The following is a 21,971-nucleotide window of genomic DNA, read 5'->3' on the forward strand; positions in this document are numbered from 1 at the left end:
CTTGCTTACAGTCTTTATCTTCTAAGTCCATTTTGTCTAATATAGGTAATTACCATTCTGACTTTTGTGTTTTCTGTGTGTTGGGTTTTTTGTTTTTCGGTTTTTTGGTTGTTGTTTTTTTTTTTCCCCTTCCATTTTTCTATCCCTTCACTTTTAGTCTGGTTTGATTCCTTAGGTCTGAAGTCTTTTGCAGGTAACATATAGATGGGTCTTCTTTTCTTTTCTTTTCTTTTCTTTTTTAATCCATTCAGTAACTCTGTGTCTTTTGATTATAGCATTTCATCTATTTACATTTAACCTTGCTGGGTAGAGTATTCTTGGTTGCAGGTTTTTTTTTTCTTTCAGCACCTTGAATATCCTACTCCTTTCTGGCCTGCAAAATTTCTGCTGAAAAATTGGGTGGTAGCCTTATGGGGTTTCTTTTGTATGTAATTGTTATCTTTTGTTGCTTTAAAATTCTCTCTTTATCATTACAGTTTGCCATTTTAATTATTATGTGTCTTTGAGTTGACCTCTTTGGGTTCATCTTGTTAGGGGCTGTCTGTACCTCCTGGACCTGAATATCTCTTTCCTTTCCCATATTAGGGAAATTTTCAGCTGTTCTTCCTTCAAATAAGTTTTTGTCCCTTCCTTCCTTCCTTTCTTTTCTTTTCTTTCTTTCTTTCTTTCTTTCTTCTCATAGGATCCATATAAAGTAAATGTTATTATGCTTGATGTTGTCACTGAGTTGCTTTAGCCTGTTTTCATTCTTTATTATTTTTTTGTTTGCTTTTGCTGTTCAACTTGTGTTTCCTGTAGTCTGCCGTTGATTCTCTCCAGGGAACTTTTTCAGTTACTGAATTCTTCTTCTCTGGTTATTTTTTTATATTTACTCTCTCTTTGTTGAAGTTCTGAGACCCTCCACTCTTTTCTTAAGTCACCAAGTATCTTTATGACCATTACTTAGGATTCTTTATCAGTCATATTGCTCATCTCCATTTTACTTAGCTCTTTTACTATGATTTTGTCTCATTCTTTTATTTGGGAAGTATTCTTCTGTCTCCTCAATTTGTCTAACTCTGTGTTTCTGTGTATTAAGGAGGTCAGCTATGTCTCCTGATCTTGAAAGTAGTGACTTTGTGTAAAAGAGGTCTGTGGTGTCCTGTAATGCAGTACCCTGGTACAAAATCAGGTTTTCCACTGAGTGTCTCCTGTTTGGGCTGTGTGCCCCCTACTGTTGTGACTAAGCCATATTTACCTACAGCCCAGGTGGCTGCATTGACTTGCTTTTCCTCCTATAGGCATATTGGGCAGGGTTTGGTCCCTACACAGTTGAAAGGCCTCTCTGAGGTTGCCTAGAGCTCATTGGTGGGTGAAGTTGGGGTCAGGCTATTTATCTATCGTTAGCCTCTCTGCCATAACTACAGACATATAGGATAACAGGACTTGCTTCCTGTGTGGGCAGCTAACATGTTCAGCTGCTGGATCTGCAGACATGCTGGTGTGTTGGATTCCATCTTCCCCTTTCCCCTGAGTAGGAGTCACTTTAGAGTGGTACATGTCCCTGCTGTGGCTGCATGTGGGGAGTGTTGGGATAGAAGCTGTTTTGGAGGATGCCTGCTGAGGTGGGTTTACAGGGAATGTATACAGCAACATAGATGGAGAGTGTTAGCTCTGGCTCCAACAAGTGTCCAGCAATCGAGACTGGAGGAGGGAAAGAGAAATGGTTTCTGTCAGCACTATTATTCTTGGAGAAATCTGAACATCCCTCCCCTTCGAGTGCACATTCTGAGATTAGTAAATAAATCTTCATAGGTTTTGCCCTTCAGTTCTCTTGGAGCTAAGCCCACTGATTTTTTTTTTTTCCTTTTTTAAAAGATTTTATTCATTTATTATAGAGAGGGAGAGAACAGGAGGGAGAGGAAGAGAGAATCTGAAGCAGACTGTGCTGAGCACAGATCCTGACACAGGGCTTGATCCTACAACCATGAGATCATGTTCTGTGTCAAAATCCAAAGTCAGTGCTCAATCAGCAGAGCCACCTAGGTGCCCTTAGCCCACTGAATTTTAAAACTCCCGAAGTTAAGCCTCATTGGTTTTCAAAGCCAGGTTTTATGGGGACTCCTATTCCTAGTATAGGTCCCTAGTGCCTAGAGTGCTTGGCATGGGGTCTGATCCTCTCACTTCTTTGTGGTGTCCATCCTGCTTGTGGTTAGTTTCACAGAGGTGTTTGGTTCCCAGCCATGTCTGTGCCCTTCTACCCTTTTCAATGTGGCTTCCTCTCTAGGATTAGTCGTGGAAGGTCTGTTCTCCCAGTCTTCAGGTAATTTTCCGAGTTAGCTGCATATTTGTAGTTGTTACATCAGAGTGTCCATGGGAGAAGGTGAGCTCAAGATCCTGAGAATTCGTAAACACATTTTATTAACATGTCCTTATATAGTAAGTATGCTAATAATATACCAGAAGATGAACCATTTCATAGAAACATTAGATTCCCTAAGTAAGCCATCTAGAACTCATTGGTAATATTTGATAATTTGTGAAAATTTTACTTATACAGCAGGTCTGGGAATACTTTGGGATATAAATTGTGGTATAGAGCAATGGTCTGTGTTATCGCTCCAGAACAGAGAGGATAGAAACTACATGGCAGAGTTAGATAATCCACTATTTTTGAAAAGTTTGAGGGTCTCTTTTCAGCATTCTTTAGCTTTGGTGCCTTAAGGCCGAAAGTAACTTTTTGGTGAGTAGCTCAATTAGAGGAACTGAGTATTTAATGATAAAAACATATTCTTTGGGGCACCTCGGTGGCTCAGTGGGTTAGGCCTCTGCCTTCGGCTCAGGTCATGATCCCAGGGTCCTGGGATCGAGCCCCACATGGGGCTCTCTGCTCAGCATGGAGCCTGCTTCCCTTCCTCTCTCTGCCTGCCTCTCTATCTACTTGTGATCTCTCTCTGTCAAATAAATAAATAAAATCTTTAAAAAAACCATATTCTTCATTTGTTTAAGATGAATAGGATCTTTTAAAATTTAATCTGAGATTGCTCCTTTATTACTTATTAAGTTCCTTTGTGCCTCATACAGTGCTTATGTGCTTGAGGGTAAATCCTTCCTTCCTCCCTCTCCTGTTCTTGTGTTTTCTGTCTCTGACACTGATAGGAAAAGTGAACAAGTTTCCAGAATTTTCAAATAAGTAAAAAATAGAGATTGAGACAGGCAGGAAAATATCTAGAGGAGAATTGATGAGAAGGATCTGCTAACGGTTGCTGTGTGTCTGAGTCTGTCTTTAGTGAGGCATGCTGGGAAGGTGGAGACTGGCCTCACTAGCTAACATTAGTGGCGTCGTTTATGGCCAATGGAGAGAAGGTGCTGATGGCTCCTGCACACCAGGAAGATGATTTCATCTCCCTGTTATGGAGGAGTTTGAAGCCATCAGAAAGCAGTTGTCCATCTTCTCTCTCTACCTAAAACCTCAGTCTTCAGCCTTGCTCTCTTGGGAGGACAATTTCCTAGTCAGAGCCAACATCAGTCTTTCCACCTGTGCCAGGGAAGCCTGATTTTAGATTTTCTCCATGACTTCGGTTTCCTAGTTGACCCTTCCTGGTTCACATTTTCAGACCCTCTTTTTAAAAAAAGCACTCTCCCTGGATTTTGCTGCTTCCTAGGCTATCATTCTAGTTGTCCCTAGTTGTTTCTCTTACCCATAGTTTCTTGGAGTTTTTCTCTATCAATGGATTTACTCCATTCACTTACCATCCACTCACCCACTTTGCCACTTGTCTTCCAGCTTTTCTGGCACCATTCTACCAAATGTGCTCTCAAAGACCTACTTCTGAGATTAGGTTCTGAATGCAGAGAGTTTGAGTCTTCATTTTTCTTGATTTTTATGCAGCCTTGGACAAGAGCTACTGTCCATTCCTCACATCTTAGACCTTGGTCCTCCATCTAAGGGTCTTCATCTGTCCAGCACATTACCTCTGTCTGTGGGTCCTCATCCTCCTTGCTGCCCCTGAACCCTGTCCAAGGCCTGGTCCTCAGTCTTTTTCACTCTTTCTCAGTAGTTTCTCCCCTCTAGATCCCATTCAGCCCAACTGCTACAAGTACCTCTGCGGCATGAGCATGACTACATTTCCAGCTCTGGAACCCATTTTTCCCTTCACAGAGTCATAGGCTTTTCCATCTCTGTGCCTTCTGCTCTTACTGAGCCTTTGGTCCAGTATTCTATCTCTGTAGCTTTCCCTTTATCATTTTGACTAAATGAAGAGATCCTGGTTAAGATAAAGTAAGCATTTCATTCAGTTAATAATGGGAAACACCTACATTACCCCTTACAAAGACTCATTTTGTATTTCTTCTTCTATGTATAACTCATTGAAATTTTACTTTGACTAATGAAGTAAATATTTCTTTAAGGTCGGTTTCCACCAAGCATGAGAACAAATACCTCGTATATGCATCCAGTTCGCAGTCATGTTTACTGTTTACTGTGCCAGGGATAGGTCTTGGCACATAACCGGTGTGCAATATATTTTTGCTGTAGGAAAGAATAAATGAAGTAGGAAATGACCATTAAAGATTTTCCAGTAAGTTATCAACTTTTAACTAGGTAATTGGATTTTTGAAAAATTTTCTCAAAATATATGTTCTTTTTCAAAAGTTAAATGATTAACATTCAATATTCTTTGAAGATTTTAAGAATGACGTTTGTAAATGTTTTATTTCAGTGGTTTTTTTTTTTTTTTAAGGGCTGTGCTTTTTTAAAAAATTTTTTAAAGGTTTGATTTATTTATTTGACAGAGATAACAGAAGTAGGCAGAGAGGCAGGCAGAGAGGCAGGCTGAGAGGGAGGGGGAAGTAGGCTTCCCGATGAGCAGGAAGCCTGATGCAGGGCTGGAGCCCAGGACACTGAGACCATGACATGAGCTGAAAGCAGAGACTTAAGACTCACTGAACCACCCAAGTACCCTCAGTGGGTGATTTTTAAGGAAAATTTCAGGATATCTGTTGGTAATTAATGAGCGTTCCTTTAATTTTCTCTATTTTGATTGTCAGGTTTTTTAAAAATGAGAGCATTTTGAGTATTGATTGTTATTTTAGCATAATTAATGTTAATCTTCTAAAAGTGTTTAAGGTTTTCTAACTGTAATAATAACATGCATTCATTATTGAAGGTTCATAAATACTGAATACCCCTGTTAAAATTTGACTTATTTCTTTATATACCTTTAATATGTATCTGCACACACATACACACTCACATTTTTCCCTCTATAAGATTGGATCTCATTGATACAGCATTGCATATTTGTGGTCTCTTACAGGCTTTTGCTATATTATGAAGTATTCTCCTAAATGATATGTGCGTTTTAATGACTTTATGATATTACATTGTATGGATTTACCATCATTTATTCAATGACTCTGTTACTTTAATGGTATTAAAACTGTTGGTATAATAGCTTAACATATTTTAAGCTAATATACATATACTCATCAATAAAAATGTTATTACTAATGAGTTAAATTTTAGTGAGAACATATTTATATATTGCCAATATATTCATTCAGTCTGCCATGACATAGAACCATAGACCTTCCCACTGTATCTTCACATGGCTGAAAGAGAGAGGAAGCGAACTCTCTCGTGTCCCTTATAAAGGCACTGATCCCATCATGGGGACACCACCCTCATGATCTTGTCTAAACTTAATTATATCCCAAAGGCCCTGTCTCCAAATACTGTCAGATTGGACGTTAGGGCTTCAGTAGATGAATTTTGTTTGGGGAGGGAGATGGACACAATTCGGTCCATAGCAGCCAACAGTGAGAACTATTTCAGAAACTATTTGTTGTTCCCTAAGTAACATTTTAAAACTAGGACATAGAATTGTTTTCCATGTATCCATGGGTAAGATTATCTGAAAATCTTCATAGGAAAAAGTAAAAATTCTAACTATTTCTTATTCATCATGGAATATATAGTTAAATTGTGCATTATTGGCATAAAATGGAAGTGTGAAATTACATGAAATTACTGAAATGATTGTATTGTCCTGTTCTCTGAATGTTCATAGTTCCAGAACAACTGCAAGTGGCTCTTAATGTCTTTTATGAGAAGAGACATTAGAGAGTTTCCTATTCCTGTGTGGAAAATAATAGCTAATTCTGTGGGTGATTATTATCACTTACCAAAGTTTCTTTTAAGATTAGTCTCATTCTGTCCATAAGTGATACAACTAATAAAAAAAGGCTTACTATCTTATAGTGCTTTATATTTTTTGAAAAACCATTGTATAACATCATTGTTTAAATGTCAGTGATAGATTGATCTTATAACAATGTCACTAGAATAGAATAAATATGATCTCTATTTAATATTGAGAAACTTGAAGCTTGGAGAAATAAAGTTATCTTACCTAGGGTCAAAAATTCGGTTTGGGGGCACCTGGGTGGCTCAGTGGGTTAAAAGCCTCTGCCTTCGGCTCAGGTCATGATCCCAGGGTCCTGGGATCGAGCCCCACTTGGGGCTCTCTGCTGAGCGGGAAGCTTGCTTCCTCCTGTCTCTCTGCCTGCCTCTCTGCCTGCTTCTGATCTCTGTCAAGTAAATAAATAAAATCTTAAAAAAAAAAAATTCGGTTTGGATCAGTTCTGTTACTTCAAATCATATTTTCTGTGTGTTCAAAGAATCTATTTTTTTGGTCTGAGAAATGGTAATTAATCAGAGAAAGATGCTTTAAGATGGTTACCTTTGTAATTACATAGAAAAGTGAGCAGTTAGAGGATATATCTTGTTAATGTCATTCAAAAATTCATATTAGCATCCTTATTTAAAAATATCATTAAATAGTGGTATATTTTAAATGGTCATTTAAAAGCACTATTGAGGCACATGGGTGGCTCAGTCAATTAAGTGTCTGCCTTTGACTCAGGTCATGATCCCAGGGATTGAGTCCTGTTTTGGGCTTCCAGTCAGCAGGGAGTCTGCTTCTCCTTCTCCCCGTCTTATGTTCTCTCTCTCCCTCTCTCTCTCAAATAAATAAAATCCTTTTGATAAATAAAAGTACTATTAATTTGTTATTATGCTTGGCATCCTGTTATTGTTCCTTTTTAAGTTTTTAGAAACTTTATTTTAACATTGCTGTCTTGCAGGATACTGTTATATAGCCAATAGGATGTATGACCAGTAGAATATTATATTTCTTTTATATAATATAGTTTCAGAATCAAATAATTGGTTTTCTTAACATGTGAGTTGTTGCAGTTAGAACCATGGACTCTTTGATACTAAACAAAGCCACTGCAAATTCAGTTACTTTTTATTTTTGGCTGCCAGTTTGGGCTGGTAAGATGGCTTGGCCTGTGTATATCAGAACAGAAGTCAGTAATAAGGTCTCTTTCACAATTTCTCGACTTTGCTGTTGTAGTGGGAAAGCAACTGTAGGCTCTCCATATGCAAAGGGGCATAGCTGTGCTCCAATAAAACAATTTACAAAGACAGGCAACAGCCATATTGGGCCTACAGATCCCACTTTGCTGACCCTTGGATTAGAATATCAAGTGAAATACAGCTCTTCACCATAATATTTCCCTATTATATGTCAGCTGCTTTATTACTTAAATTCTATTCTTTTTAACTTAATGCTTTCATTTTGCATGCTACTGTGCTTTTATATTGTCAGCTACTTTTATAGGTTTTCTAACATCCATACATAGCTTTCCAACATTGTTGTCAAGACCCCCAAATGTCATCAACTGAACATTTACTGAGTCTCAGGAATGAGTGGTGGTAAGGAAACGGAGGTACTGGATTTAAAGAAAAGATAGACTCCCACGGATTTGGGTGGTCTTGGAACTTATTAAAGGACATAGAACTTGAGCTGACCCTTCAAAGACCACAGGGAAATTAAGTATTAGAAAAAAGAGAAGAATATTTAGGGGCACTTGAGTGGTCAGGCCGTTAAGCCTCTGCCTTCAGCTCAGGTCATGATCACAGGGTCCTGGGATTGAGCCCTGCAGTGGGCTCCCTGGTCAGTGGGGAACTTGCTACTCCCTCTTCCTCCCTCCATGATCATGCTATCACACACACACTCTTTCTCTCTCTCTCCCTTTCTTTAAATAAATAAAAAAATTTTTTAAAAGGTAAAAAGAGAAGAGTATTATTATTATTTTTTTAAGAGTATTATTTTTTTTAGAAGAGTTTATTCATTTGACAGAGCACACAAGCAGGGGGGAGTGGCAGTCTGAGGGAGAGGGTGAAGTAGGCTCCCTGGTGAGCAAGGAGACTGATGTGGGTCTTGATCCCAGAACCCTGGGATCATGACCTGAGCCAAAGGCAGACACTTAACTGACTGAGCCACCAGGTGCCCCCCTAAAGAAGAGTATTTAAATAAATTATTGACAAAGGGAATCTCCCGTTTCCCATACTGTTTCATCTCTAGTTATATGGAATCCCACCACAGAATGGTCCTTTTCAAGATCATTTCCTGGGTTAAAATGATGAAAAGTGTGACTTTTCTTTTTTTATATTAAGTTATGTTAGTCACCATACAGTACATCATTAGTTTTTGATGTAGTGTTCCAGGTTTCATAGTCTAGGGATTCCTTCTCATTATCTCTCATCCTTCCACCTGCTTCATGTGGTAGATAAGGGAAGCACACAGACTGCCCTGGGAAGGTCTTAGAGCTGTGCTCTACACCACTCTGGCAAATGGACTTCTCTCCATCTGGGTGGTGTGTTTTTCCTTAGTGCCTCCTTTAGCCTTTTCTGGGCATCCACATGCCAGGCAGGTATGACCCTGAGGGAGGGTTGTAGGAGACCACCAACTTTCCTGGATTTTAAGCTACCTTTAAGCTTAAATGTATAAATGAAAGAGTCTTCCATGGGGATCTTTGTTAGCTCATTAGGGACATAACCTAGGATTTGGAATTAGAGGTATTTAAAAAGAGAGAGAGAGAGAAGCTGTAAATTAGCATTTATTTCCCTTCTGTTGCATATATTTTCCTTTTGGAGGTTAGCTAGCAGGAGAAGTAGCTGGCAAGAATAATGGGATCTTGCCATCTTTCAATCTTTTTGCCTCTGTTATGATTACATCTCACAAAATAGAGCAGACCAAGTGAGTATATGGGTAAGGAATTGATTCTGGAAGACAGGGCCCTATGTGGAGAGAGTGAAGCCCTTGGAGTGGGGTAAGTCTCCAATGTCTCTTCTCCTTGCATAAATATAGCTGTAGGCCAGGCAGGTGACCACCTAGATTTAGCAGTACATTCTAGCCTTATTAGGGTATCTGAAGAGATATGAAGAGATATGGAGTCTGTCTCCATAGCCTCAGGCTATGTAAACAAGTTCTCTACAAAAATGGCAGTGCTGTTGCATCTTCATTACAGTTTCTGGCTCTTGGTGCTAGGATTCATTTTTTTTTTTTTTTTTTAGATTTTATTTATTTATTCAACAGAGAGAGATTACAAGTAGGCAGAGAGGCAGGCAGAGAGAGAGAGGAGGAAGCAGGCTCCCCACCGAGCAGAGAGCCTGATATGGGACTCGATCCCAGGATCCTGAGATCATGACCTGAGCTGAAGGCAGCGGCTTAACCCACTGAGCCACCCAGGCGCCCCTAGGATTCATTTTTAAAGCCAGAATAAGATCACATTAAAATGAGCAAAGCTCTAGGACACTGATTTTTAGCTTCTGGATGGTCGGATTGTGTAGTGTTCATTTCTTTTTACTTCAGAAGAAAGTGGGTGCATCTCAGCATTAAGTAATAGTCATGAATATTATACTATTTGACCACAATGGTATGATGGAGGGTATCAAAGAATATGCAAGAATGGGAGCATTACTATAAAGGGACTGTGTTGTCATTTGGAATTAAAATTGGGAAAATCTTAATGAAATCATTAAAATCTAAGGACTAAAATAAAAATAAAGACCTGTACTCAATACACTCTGGCTCTAGGGACCTGGCTTGCCTGGAAACAGAGGAAGAATTAGGGAGTGAGTAAAACTACAGTGTTTGATGTTGAGCAGAAAAATATTAATGGATTTTATAAGGAGACCACTATGAGCTTGAAGAGGATTAGCCTCAAAAACAGACCATAGGAGAATTAGAAAAGAAACTCCCTAAATTTAGAACCTACCAGACATTAAACAGATGAAAGAGGCATTTAGGAAGAGTTAGGACCTAGATGCAAAGCCTCTCTTCCTCTGGGACACTCATGTAGGGTATACACTTACTCTGAGGTTTTTCTCCTGACACTCACTCCCAAGCTAGACAGGGCCATATGGAAAACTCCTTTCTATTCTCTTTGCTGTTTTATTTGTAGCAAAGTCTTCAGGTGCAACTTTTAAGGTTGGGGTAAGGTAAAAGTAACCAAGTAAATCAATCTATGAATCCAAAACAATACATGAAGCTTCGGTATTTAGTATTTACCATAGCCAATATTATGTGTGTTGAAAAATATCAGCCCAAATGAAAGAATTAACTTCCAATAAGAAAAGAATGTGGTTTGCTGAATTGCTTCTCCCCTTTTCAAAACCATGCAGGTAATATATGCTTTAAACACTAAAAATGATGAGCATGAATCTGCAATCCAAACCCTCAAAGATGCTCATGAAGAAGAAATCCAGCAGATTCTTGCAGAAACAAGAGAAAAAATACTGCAGTATAAAAGCAAAGTAACAGAGGAGTTAGATCTTAAGCGAAAGATTCAGGTTTTAGAAGCATCATTAGAAGATCACATAAAAATGAAGCAGCAGGCTTTGACAGAATTTGAAGCTTATAAGCACAGAGTTGAGGACATGCAACTTTGTGCAGAAGCCCAGCATGTCCAACGCATAGTAACCATGTCTAGAGAGGTTGAAGAGATTAGAAGGAAATTTGAGGAAAGATTACGGAGTTTTGGACAACTCCAGGTACAGTTCGAGAAAGACAAACGCTTGGCCTTGGAAGATTTGCGAACTGCTCACAGACGAGAGATCCAAGAGCTGTTGAAGTCACAGCAGGATCACAGTGCCTCGGTCAGTAAAGGGCAGGAGAAGGCAGAGGAGCTGCACAGAATGGAGGTGGAGACCTTAAACCAAACCTTGGAAGAGCTAAGACTTGAACGGAAAAAGCTCATTGAGGATTATGAAGGCAAGTTGAATAAAGCTCAGTCTTTTTATGAGCATGAGCTTGATACTTTGAAAAGGTCACAGCTTTTTACTGCAGAAAGCCTACAGGCTAGCAAAGAAAAGGAAGCTGATCTTAGAAAAGAATTTCAGGGACAAGAAGCAATTTTACGAAAAACCATAGGAAAGTTAAAGACGGAGTTACAGATGGTACAGGATGAAGCTGGAAGTCTTCGTGACAAATGCCAAAAGCTTCAGATAGCACTTGTTACAGCAGAGAACAGTGTTCAGGTAAGTAAAGAATGCCACATTAAACATACAGATTTTTACCCTTCAGTTTTGTCTTTATCTTTCCAATTAGACTACTTTAACTTTTTTTTTCCATTTTGCTTTCTCCAACTTTTGCTTTGTGAGAAAATCAATAAAGGGGTAATTTGTACTACTCTGTAGTTATTATTTCCAACTAGAACTTCAGATATGAATAACAATTAAAATCTTACTGATTATGACAGGATTTTATTGAAATATCATGTTAGTATTTTTCACAAGTGACTTGGGAGAGTTAAAATATTGGGCTTTGGGTTTAGTTGTGTTTTCTTCCTTACCTTCATTAATAATGGTCTACCCAGACAATGAACAAAAATTGATTGCTTTATAAACCTGAATTAAATAGGCATTTGGCACATTTGAAAAGAAGGCCAAGAAGTCCCTACAAATTTTGTTTTATTGGCATAGAAAATTTCATAGCTGTTTCTATACAGTATTTGAGTGGATTAGAAGCGGTAGAATAGTCTTTCATGATTGTGTCATATGATTTATGAAGATAAGTTAAAAGTGTTATCAAAACAGATTTAAAAGTAGGTATTATTAACTGTGACTTTTGAATAAGAGAAAGTTGATGCTTGTAATTTAAGTGAATTAGCATCATTAGCTTAGCTAATTAGGTCAGCAACATTCTTGCATATTAATAATGGCTATTTGATCATTCTTAGGTTCTTCAAAAACAGCTTGATGATGCCAAGGAGGGAGAGATGGCCTTGTTGAGCAAACACAAGGAAGTGGAAAGTGAGCTAGCAGCGGCCAGAGAACGTTTACAACAACAAGCTTCAGACCTTGTCCTCAAAGCTAGTATGTGTGACCACAGTTCTTGGTATATTCCTCAGCTAAAACCAACACTGAAATGTTAATTCAAGACAAAATTTGCCTTTCCTACTCATACTTTAAAATTAGACTCTTAAAAAAAAAAATTAGACTCTAAACATGTTGAAGGTCTCTAATTTCTTCTTAATCATAAGTAAGATAAGCAAATAACTTATTAGGAATATATATTTATAAAAAATTAAGAGTTAGCAGCAATAAATCACCCACTAAAAACAATGAAGCTTTCTTTCTAAGGGCTTTTATTCTTTAAAAACATACGTTTAGGGGCATCTGGGTGGCTCAGTGGGTTAAAGCCTCTGCCTTCGGCTCGGGTCATGATCCCAGGGTCCTGGGATCGAGCCCCACATTGGGCTCTCTGCTCGGTGGGGAGCCTGCTTCCCTCTCTCTCTCTGCCTGCTTCTCTGCCTACTTGTGATCTCTGTCTGTCAAATAAATAAATAAAATCTTTAAAAAACAAAAAAAACCAAAAAAAACCATACGTTTAAAAAATCCATATGTATTTAAATTAGTGACCCTATATGTGAATCACAGTGTCTCATTTCATTTAGTTTAGTTTTTTTTTTTTTTTTTAAAGATTTTATTTATTTATTCAACAGAGAGAGATTACAAGTAGGCAGAGAGGCAGGCAGAGAGAGAGAGGAGGAAGCAGGCTCCCCACCGAGCAGAGAGCCTGATATGGGACTCGATCCCAGGACCCTGAGATCATGACCTGAGCTGAAGGCAGCGGCTTAACCCACTGAGCCACCCAGGCTCCCCTCATTTAGTTTATTAATAGGGATCACTTTACATATAAAACTTGAGTTGTCCATTCTACTATGGCTAATGTGCTCATTTCTTAGCCCTTACTAGAGGAAGTGCTGGCCCATGTCATATGCCCAAGTGTTTATGGTGCCAGGTAAAGCCATTTGAACTAGTTCTCTGAGGATGCCATTTGGTTGGCTCATCAGTGACTCCCATGCAGCCTTTCCCCTAAGTAGGAGTTTTTCAACTTTAATGTGTACAAAATCACCCCAAAGTGCTTGTGCAACCACAGGTGCTGGGTTTCAGCTTCAGAGCTTCTGAGACAGTAGGTCGGGGATGTTCTTCACTGCCAGCAAGGGCTCCAGGTCTCCTGTCCAGAGCACACTAAGGATCACTGCCCTAACACAAGCTTTCTGAGACCCTTTTTCTCATTCTCATTTTTCATCTTTCTCTCGTCCACTCTGCTTTTTTTTCTTGTTGCCATTTATTCTTTCTTTGATAACCTCAGTGTCCTTATCTGTCTCTTAATCCAGCTTAGTTCTTTATCACTTCTCTTGTTTAAAATAAATTCAGTTTCAACCAAATAGCTCCCTGCCATATTTACTGTCTACATACAGATTTGTCTTTTATGAGAATTTGAAAAAAGAGATTAGAAAAGAACAGATTACTCATTTTAGCGCCATAGTATTAATCAGTGCATTCTCTCCTTCTTTTACTCCTGAGGATTTTATATACACCCCTGAGGAGTTGCTTCCACTTAAATTTTTTAGTTGGAAATCTTAAAAAAAAGATTCTTGAGTATGGCAGGTGGGGCAGGGACAACATCAGTAATGTGAAACTGAACTTCTTTCTAGTTTAAATAGTCTACTTGGATAAGTATTCCTGTGGCAAGTATTTCTATTTTATACAGTGAAGAAATCAAAGTACAATTTGTACATGCAGACTATTTATTTCCCTCAGGTAGTAATCACAATTGTGTCATTAAATGTAAACTGTTTTGTACCACAATGTAATAGATTTTAAAGTGAAGGTTTTCTTTTGGGGGCATAGGTCATATTGGAATGCTTCAAGCAACTCAAATGACCCAGGAGGTTACAATTAAAGATCTAGAATCAGAAAAATCAAGGGCCAATGAGAGATTATCTCAGCTTGAAGAAGAAAGAGCTTTTTTGCAAAGCAAAACTCAGAGTCTGGATGAAGAGCAGAAGCAGCAGATTTTGGAACTGGAGAAGGTAAAAAACAGTGGAATCCATCTACCCCCGCCCCCCACCAAAGAAAGGAAAAGGGAAAAAAAGTTCAGTTTTCATCTTTTTCAAATCTGATTTAAAGTATTTATGTCAAATTGACAATAACAGTCCATCTCTTAATTCTAGTAAGTTTTCATTTTTGAGAAAAATGGTATACAGCTGGACTATCCCATATTGTGTATATGTTCAGAATATTAATAGTTATAATGTAAGAACTCAAGACATGTCAACCTATTTCAGCCAGAAACTGAATAAACTCTTATTCCAGTGGCATGTACATTTGTGCTTAATCATATATGTTTTTGTACTAATGAAAAATATTATTGCATATCCACCTAGGAAATTTCTGTAAAACAAAAGAACAAAAAGCATCAAGCTCTGAAAATTCATATACCAACATATTGAACTTCTAGATTAAACAAATAAGACACATCATTTGTAGAGTAATTGCTAAATATTTATTGCAGTTTTTCAGATATTCACAATATCGAGTGGGAGTTTTGGATACTTCTTTTTCTTTCCCTCAGCAACCAAGCATATTCAAAACTTTGACCCTTGTTCACCTTCCATTCACTCCTTACCCAAGTGTCATGTGGTTTCTCTTACCACCACTCCTCAGAATCTGTGTTTGTCCTAGCCTTGGGTGACATCCTGGTTGCTGGACTTGGTGAATCTTGTCCTACTGTGGTACTTACTCCTCTCTGATTTACAGCATCCCTGTTTTGGTGTTTCACGCTCTCACATGTTTTCCTCCTGTCTCCGTGGCCTTGCAGTCTTGTTTTGCAGCTTCCCTTCTCCATCTGTTCTCTAATCATTGATGCTCCCCAGCATTTTCACCTCATTCTACAGGCTCATCCATTCTAGTAGCATAAAATTTGTTCAGGGATCGCTCCCAAATCTGATAGTATAGGCCCGATCTTTTCCCTAAACTTAAGACATGAAAGAGTTAGTTAGTTAGTGCCATGTCTCTGACTCCCACAAGATATGTTGGTTTCTCACAAACATTTCAAATCAGCATATCTAGAACTTTCTTCCCTCAAAAGTACTGTATTTTTTTTTTTTTAACTCCTTTTTTCAACCAGTAGCGCTATAGTCCCATCTAGTTTGGTAAGTCAGTCATTATTGATTACTGTTTCCTTAACCTCTTACCTGTTACCAAGTCCTGTTGGTTTTCTACTCCTTTAATGTACTATTCCATCATCTGCCTTCATACCCTTTTACAGATTCTAGGTTTAGGTTTAGGTCATTGTGGCCTGGATTTCAGTTACAATTTCCTAGCCTACTGCCAACGTGATTGTTGTCAAAAATATGTCCGTTATGTAATTGCAATGATTCTCATTCCTATCATGATGAAATGCAGACTCCTTAACATAAAAGACCCTTTCGCATCATTTGACTCGTGCCTCCTGCTGAGCCTTATCCCTCACCACTGTCAGCCACGTATCTTCTGTTCTGTCCACACTGCTCGGCTCCATGGTCTTCCTATCTTACTTGAACTTGACCACCTGGCAGACTACCATCTTTCAGAATGCTGGAAATGGTTGTGAATTTAGGCTTTTGACATCAGATCTAGATTTGAAACTTTCTCATCTTTCATTTCCTGATGGGCTTGTGAGAATTAAATGAGAGAATGTGTCATCAACAGCTCAGATGTTTTCTCTTCTGGAAAGCTTTCCTTGATGTATGTGTGCATGTGTGTGTGTCACTGTCTCTCACACACACACACACATCCTTTCCCACCCCTTCAGGTTCTCTCTCTTTCTCTCTCTCTCTCACACACACACACGGCACACGCACACGCACATGCACATGCTGATGTACATCCTTTCTCATCTGTTCCAGGTTAGGCTCCTTTACTGTATATTCTTACAACACATGATATATACTCCTTTCATAGAATTTATAAAATTATATTGGCACTGTCTATTGCCTTTTTCCCATCATTAGACTGTGACTGCTTAAAAGGCATGTAACTGGCACTCAATAAGATTGGATTGAATAATATAATCTGAGTGGGTAAATTGGTAAGCCATTTTGTGTGCAGCTTTGACATACGGGAAGCCTTTCTCTTAAGCTCACAGATGTACTAACTTGTACTTAGTTCTAACCTAGTATTAATCTATTTTATCACTTGTATTAAAATTATTCATTTTGCCTGTGCTACCCTGTCATTTTCTGAGAATACTGATAATGTAATCTCATGTCCAAAGTCTAAATCCCATAGTGCTCAGTTCTTTCAAGTTTATGTATTTATTGAGTATCCAGAATACTAATAGCAGTAATGAAAAAAACAGGTGCAATTATTGATCTTTATTTGCTTTAATTTTAGAAAGTAAATGAAGCAAAGAAAACTCAGCAAGAATATTATGAGATGGAGCTCAAAAACCTGCAAAATAGACTTGAAGGGGAGGTAGCTCAATTAAATGAGGCTCATTCTAAGACTTTGGAAGAATTAGCTTGGAAGCACCACATGGCAATTGAGGCTGTCCACAGTAATGCAATTAGGGATAAGAAGAAACTGCAAGTGGTGAGTACAAATTCAACGTATCCTAGCATTGGTAAACTGGAGGGGTTTCTGTACTGATCCAGTGTGACCCATACTGTGGAGTAAATGAGTTGCTTCATTCTGATGGCTGCTCTCTCATAATCACTGTGTAAATCATGATTCAAAGAGTAACTTAAAAATTGTTGACATGGAATGTAGTTGATTAAATTGATATGAAGCATTCCTACTTTGTATAAGCTGTAGCAGAAACACATGCTTGATCTTGAGCTGTCTCCTCGTGAGACAGCATCTTCGATGTGTGCTCCTCAGAAAGCCTCAGCTGCTTGGAGCACTTAGTCTCCTGTAGCTGTCTACTTCCTGTTGCATAGTAGAAAAAGCGAGGTGTCTGACAGATGTGGGCCTTACACTGAGCTCTTGGCTTCTAGTTGCCTAATCTTGGGTCTCAAAAGCCACGCCTCAGGCTCCTCAGTGGACAAAGGAAGATAAAATCCATCTTGTAATGTTCTTATGAGGGTTAAGTGAGATAAAATGTTGAGAATTCAGACAAGTCCTAGCATATAATGACAAATAAATGTTAGTTATTAGTCCTTCTTACTGTGTGCCAGGCGCTGCAGTCATGTTTTCCATCTGTTTTATTTAATCCTCACAACACTCTCATAGGCTTAATTGCTCTACCTTTCTTCCTGGAGAGGAGATGGAGGACAGAGAGGTTAAACACTTGTGCAAACACATGCAACTAGTAAGAATCAGTCAGGTCTTGAACTCAGGTCTCAGATATCAAATCCTAAGACATTTAACCACCACACATAGGCATGTATTCATGATGGTTGCTATATATTTTATGTAATAGCATTTTACAGTTTCCCAAGCTTTATTGTATATTTCTTATTACTTAAGACTTGGAGATTAATGTCATTTTAGTATGTGGGTGGTGAAATCGGTTTAGTAAACCTAAATGATGTATTCAGTATCACTAACCTAGTAAACAGAAGAGGTTGGATATGAATTGAGATCTTTGCCTCTATGTCTCTTCCTTTTATGATTCAGCTATTTGGAAAGAATATTCAACACCTGAACTTAATTAAAAATTCATATAAAACTTCCTGTTAGAGTGTTATTTCTATCTAAACTTACTATTTTATGTTTATGTAGCTGGAGACAAAACTTAATGACATGTTATTTCTCAAAATTGTGGTTGCTGTTTTCTCTATGCCAGGTCGCTATTCTGGAACAAATTTGTACAGCTTTAATTACGTGGTGGATGTGTGTGCTCACTGACTATACATATGTGTCAAGTGCTCAGGGATTTAGAGGGAAGTATTTAGTGGTAACTGCTGCTTCAGTTAGCTGTTCCATAGCTATTTTTTGTTACTATTTTTTCATTTCTACGTCCCTTATTCATCTTAGCCTTATCCTCTCTTTTCGTAGTATTTAACTTGCAGGTGTTCTGCTTTTTGTCTCTCTTTATTCCTCTGTATTACATTCTAAGTACTAGAATCAAGGCATCTTTCATCAATATCACTTTTGCCTCCTTACTTCTCCTAATTATCCCCCTGCCTGTTGAATTTCAATTTCTGAGCCTCCTAAAAATCTGCTTCACGCTATTTACATTTCTTGTAATCTTTCTTTAAAATGTGGTTGCTATAAAACAGATGACATGAATTTCCTGGGTGCGAACGTACTCAAAACTCATGATAGCTTTATCTGTACCATTCTCTTTTCTCAAAATAACCTATCACTTGCCGCTTCATTCCTCTCTTGCCTAGCTAGCTCATTTCTGAGCATAAGCTCAAACCACCCTCCTTTTAGAATAGTCTTTCTCCAATGTCAAGTTATCTTTTAAAGAACATTTACTGAAAGGTGAATTCTCCATTCCTTATTAGTATCAAAAGGGATTATATTTTCTTTCATAATTCTAGTTTATCCACCGTATTTGAAACTGAATATGTAGAGAATCCATGCAGAAAAGAGTTAACATAGCAGGCCAGAAGCTGCTGTTCTTAGAAAGGCAGGGGGCAATGTTGGCCCTTGCTTGTGTCTGGGAACTTGAATTTCAGGAGCGTTTCCACCATTCCCTGGTAAGGATGGCTCATGTGCCTAAAGCGTTTATGCAAACAATATGGTTTGTGCTGAACATCTGCTTTCCTTCTTGAAGTCTGGAAATTTGGCATATGCTAGTCAGAGGGTACCCATGTCATTAGTCCCCAGTGAGAAACATGGGCACTGGGTCACTCATGAGTTTTCCTGATAGACAGCATTTCACATTATTGTCACAACTTTCTGGAGAGTCCTGTGTGACAGAACTCTTAAAAACTTATGCCTGGTTTCCTGCAGACTTTGCCCTGTTGCCTTTTCCCTTTGCTGATCATGCTTAGGGTCCTTTTGCTGTGTATGATAAACTGTAGCTGTGAGTATGACTAGATGCCGAATCCTGTGAGTCAGCCCAGCAAATCCTCAAACCTGGACTTTGCCTTGGAGCACCATAGAGCGCTGTTTACTCCTCTTCTTACCTTATCCTATAGAAACATTGAGCCATGTGTAACGTACCAGGTCTTTGTACTGCCATGGTTTTTGCACAGGTTTCTTCTCTCTCCGATTTCCCTCTTGCTTCACCACCTTTTCTTACTGATGCACTCCTTTAGACTCGACTGAGGGATTGTGTTCTAGGTGCAGATTTCCTCACCAAGCTAGAACTTACCAGTTTTCCATCCATATATCCTTGTAGTCCTTATGCTCTTTTAACTTTCATCACATATTTAGTTGCTTGTTATCTTTAGCTGATTAAGGACAGACCTCATGTTTTACTGCCTGTGTATCCCAAGTATTACGTAGCATGCCAAATAGTAGGCTCTCTTCAGTAAGTATCTATTTTACTGGTCTTGCTTCTTTTGATACTTTAATTTTGTACTTGGTAATTCTTTTTTTTAAATTTAATTTCTTTTCAGTGTAACAATTCATTGTTTATGCACCACACCCAGTGCTCCATGCAATACATGCCCTCCATAATACCCACCACCAGGCTCCTCCAACTTCCCACTGTACTTGGTAATTCTTGACTATGTTCCAGTGTTCCAGAACTGTTCCTGGATTTTTGTTTTTTTTTATGTAAATATAAAAGAATTCTGTATTCAAGAGATAGAATTTTTTTATCTCCCCAATTATCACTTACATCATATATTTCTGTTGCTGGCTCAGTTTGATCTAGAGAAGTCAAATATTCTTACCATTTAAAATAATTATTTAACCACATCATAAGTGATTCAGAATGATAGACTCTAAGCCCGTAGGATTAATTAGAATAATAACTCCAGTATTATTGTTTAAAGATAAGGCTGATTCGAAAAGCAAAGTATCAAAATATAATACAATGGAATACTATGCAGCCATCAAAAGAAATGAAATCTTGCCATTTATAATGACGTGGATGGAACTAGAGGGTATTATGCTTAGTGAAATAGATCAGTCGGAGAAAGACAACTCTCATATGATCTCCCTAATATGAGGAAGTAGCAATACAACATGGAGGGTTTGGGGGTAGGAAAAGAATAAATGAAACAAGATGGGATTGGGAGGGAGACAAACCATAAGAGACTCTTAATCTCACAAAACAAACTGAGGGAGGCAGGGGGAGGGGGAGTAGGGAGAGGGTGGTAGGGTTATGGACATTGGGGAGGGTATGTGCTATGGTGAGTGCTGTGAAGTGTGTAAACTTGGCAATTCACAGACCTGCACCCCTGGGGCTAATAACACATTATATATTTATAAATAAAAAAATTTTTTTTAAGTATCAAAATATAAAACAGAATGGCCTTTTTCTTGGAGTCTTTTGAAGTATATAATATTTGTTATCATCTTTTCCTAAGGAACTGGAGGAACAATATAAAAAGGAGAAACTAAACCTGGAAGAGGATAAAAGTCAACTTCAACAAGAGCTGGAAAACCTGAAGGAAGCATTAGAAGAGAAGCTAAATACAGCCAATCACGAGGCAAGAATTCTTTAGGCTTATCACCTGTATTATATCTTATCAGTAATATCTTATTTGGTAACATTGTGTATGTCGGTGAGCCTCACTGATGGTAAAATACCTAGAATAAAAATAATCACATGCTTTCACTGATGCTGAGTTTTTCATAATACATTGGTTATATCTCACCAGATAAAAATTTACTACTCAAAACATCAGACCAAGGTGCCTTTGTGAGGAAAAAGCAAAACAAGGATAACATCACTTTGTAAGAAAGAAAACAGAAGAGGTTTATCTACCTTTTGTAAAACAGTGACTTACTATTCTCTATACTGTATCTCTGTTTTAAAAGGAGAGACTTTATAAATTTATAACTTTTATAAGTTCTGCAGAGTGACATTAAAATAATTTTTAAATGCTATAAGAAAATAGTATTGTTTAGCTTAGGAAAGACTAAGAATAGAGTATAATAAGAATGTTATAAATCAAGTTGTGAATAAAATAAATGTAAAGACAGTTTAAAAACTATAATATTGTTTGTTTTATTCCTTTCTCTTTACTGCCTGGGTTCACCTATGCCCTAGAATAGCCTCCCTGTTGTCTTCTTGTCCTTCATTCCAGTTCATCCTTCATGTGAACAGTCTTGTCTTGTAGAGTGCTCTTCCTAAAACAAGACCATGTCTGGACATATCTTGTCGACTGCTCCTACCTCACTAGCATCACCTCTACCAAAGTCTTTAAATCCTACTTTCTCATTACTCTGCTTCTGCTTAGGAAAACCACACCAAAACACGAGTGCTCCAGGGCATGCTAATCATTTGCATTCAGCCTTCTTTAATTATCTTTAAACATTTATCCAGGGAAGGCACCAATCATCACATTTGGAAATGATAGAATTAAGACTGTTGCAGCTTGTCCTGCTTTTAAGTGGAGCACCCTGTGAAACATTTTGTAAGCTGAAATGGTATAAAATGAATAAGTAGTTACCATTAATTTATACGGAAAAACTTTTGAGCACTCCAAAACCCCAAAACTAACCTCTCTTAGGCTTTTTTTTTTTTTTTTTTTTTAAGATTTTATTTATTTCTTTGACAGAGAGAGAGACCACAAGTAGGCAGAGAGACAGACAGAGAGAGATGAGGAGAAGCCGGGAGAGCCCGATGCGGGACTCGATCCCAGGCCCCTGGAATCATGACCTGAGCCAAAGGCAGAGGCTTAACCCACTGAGCCACCCAGGCGCCCACTCTCTTAGGCTTTTCTGATACTTT

General features: G+C 38.2%; 1 protein-coding gene across 10 annotated transcripts in view; it reads left to right on the plus strand.

Moving 5' to 3' along the window:
* FAM184A (family with sequence similarity 184 member A) overlaps window positions 1-21,971 on the plus strand; it is a 115,340-nt gene that overhangs the window by 35,528 nt on the left and 57,841 nt on the right. For all 10 annotated transcript variants that reach the window (XR_006384686.1, XM_044249782.1, XM_044249824.1 and 7 more), the window contains exons 2-6: window positions 10,520-11,374; window positions 12,076-12,211; window positions 14,036-14,217; window positions 16,562-16,759; window positions 20,602-20,724. Coding sequence is in view for 9 of the 10 variants with exons in the window: in XM_044249782.1 (XP_044105717.1) it covers window positions 10,520-11,374; window positions 12,076-12,211; window positions 14,036-14,217; window positions 16,562-16,759; window positions 20,602-20,724 (1,494 nt within the window). In the remaining variant the exon portion in view is untranslated. The remainder of the gene's footprint in view (window positions 1-10,519; window positions 11,375-12,075; window positions 12,212-14,035; window positions 14,218-16,561; window positions 16,760-20,601; window positions 20,725-21,971) is intronic.

The sequence above is a fragment of the Neovison vison genome, chromosome 1 (assembly GCF_020171115.1).
Source record: "Neovison vison isolate M4711 chromosome 1, ASM_NN_V1, whole genome shotgun sequence".
NCBI lineage: Eukaryota > Metazoa > Chordata > Mammalia > Carnivora > Mustelidae > Neogale > Neogale vison.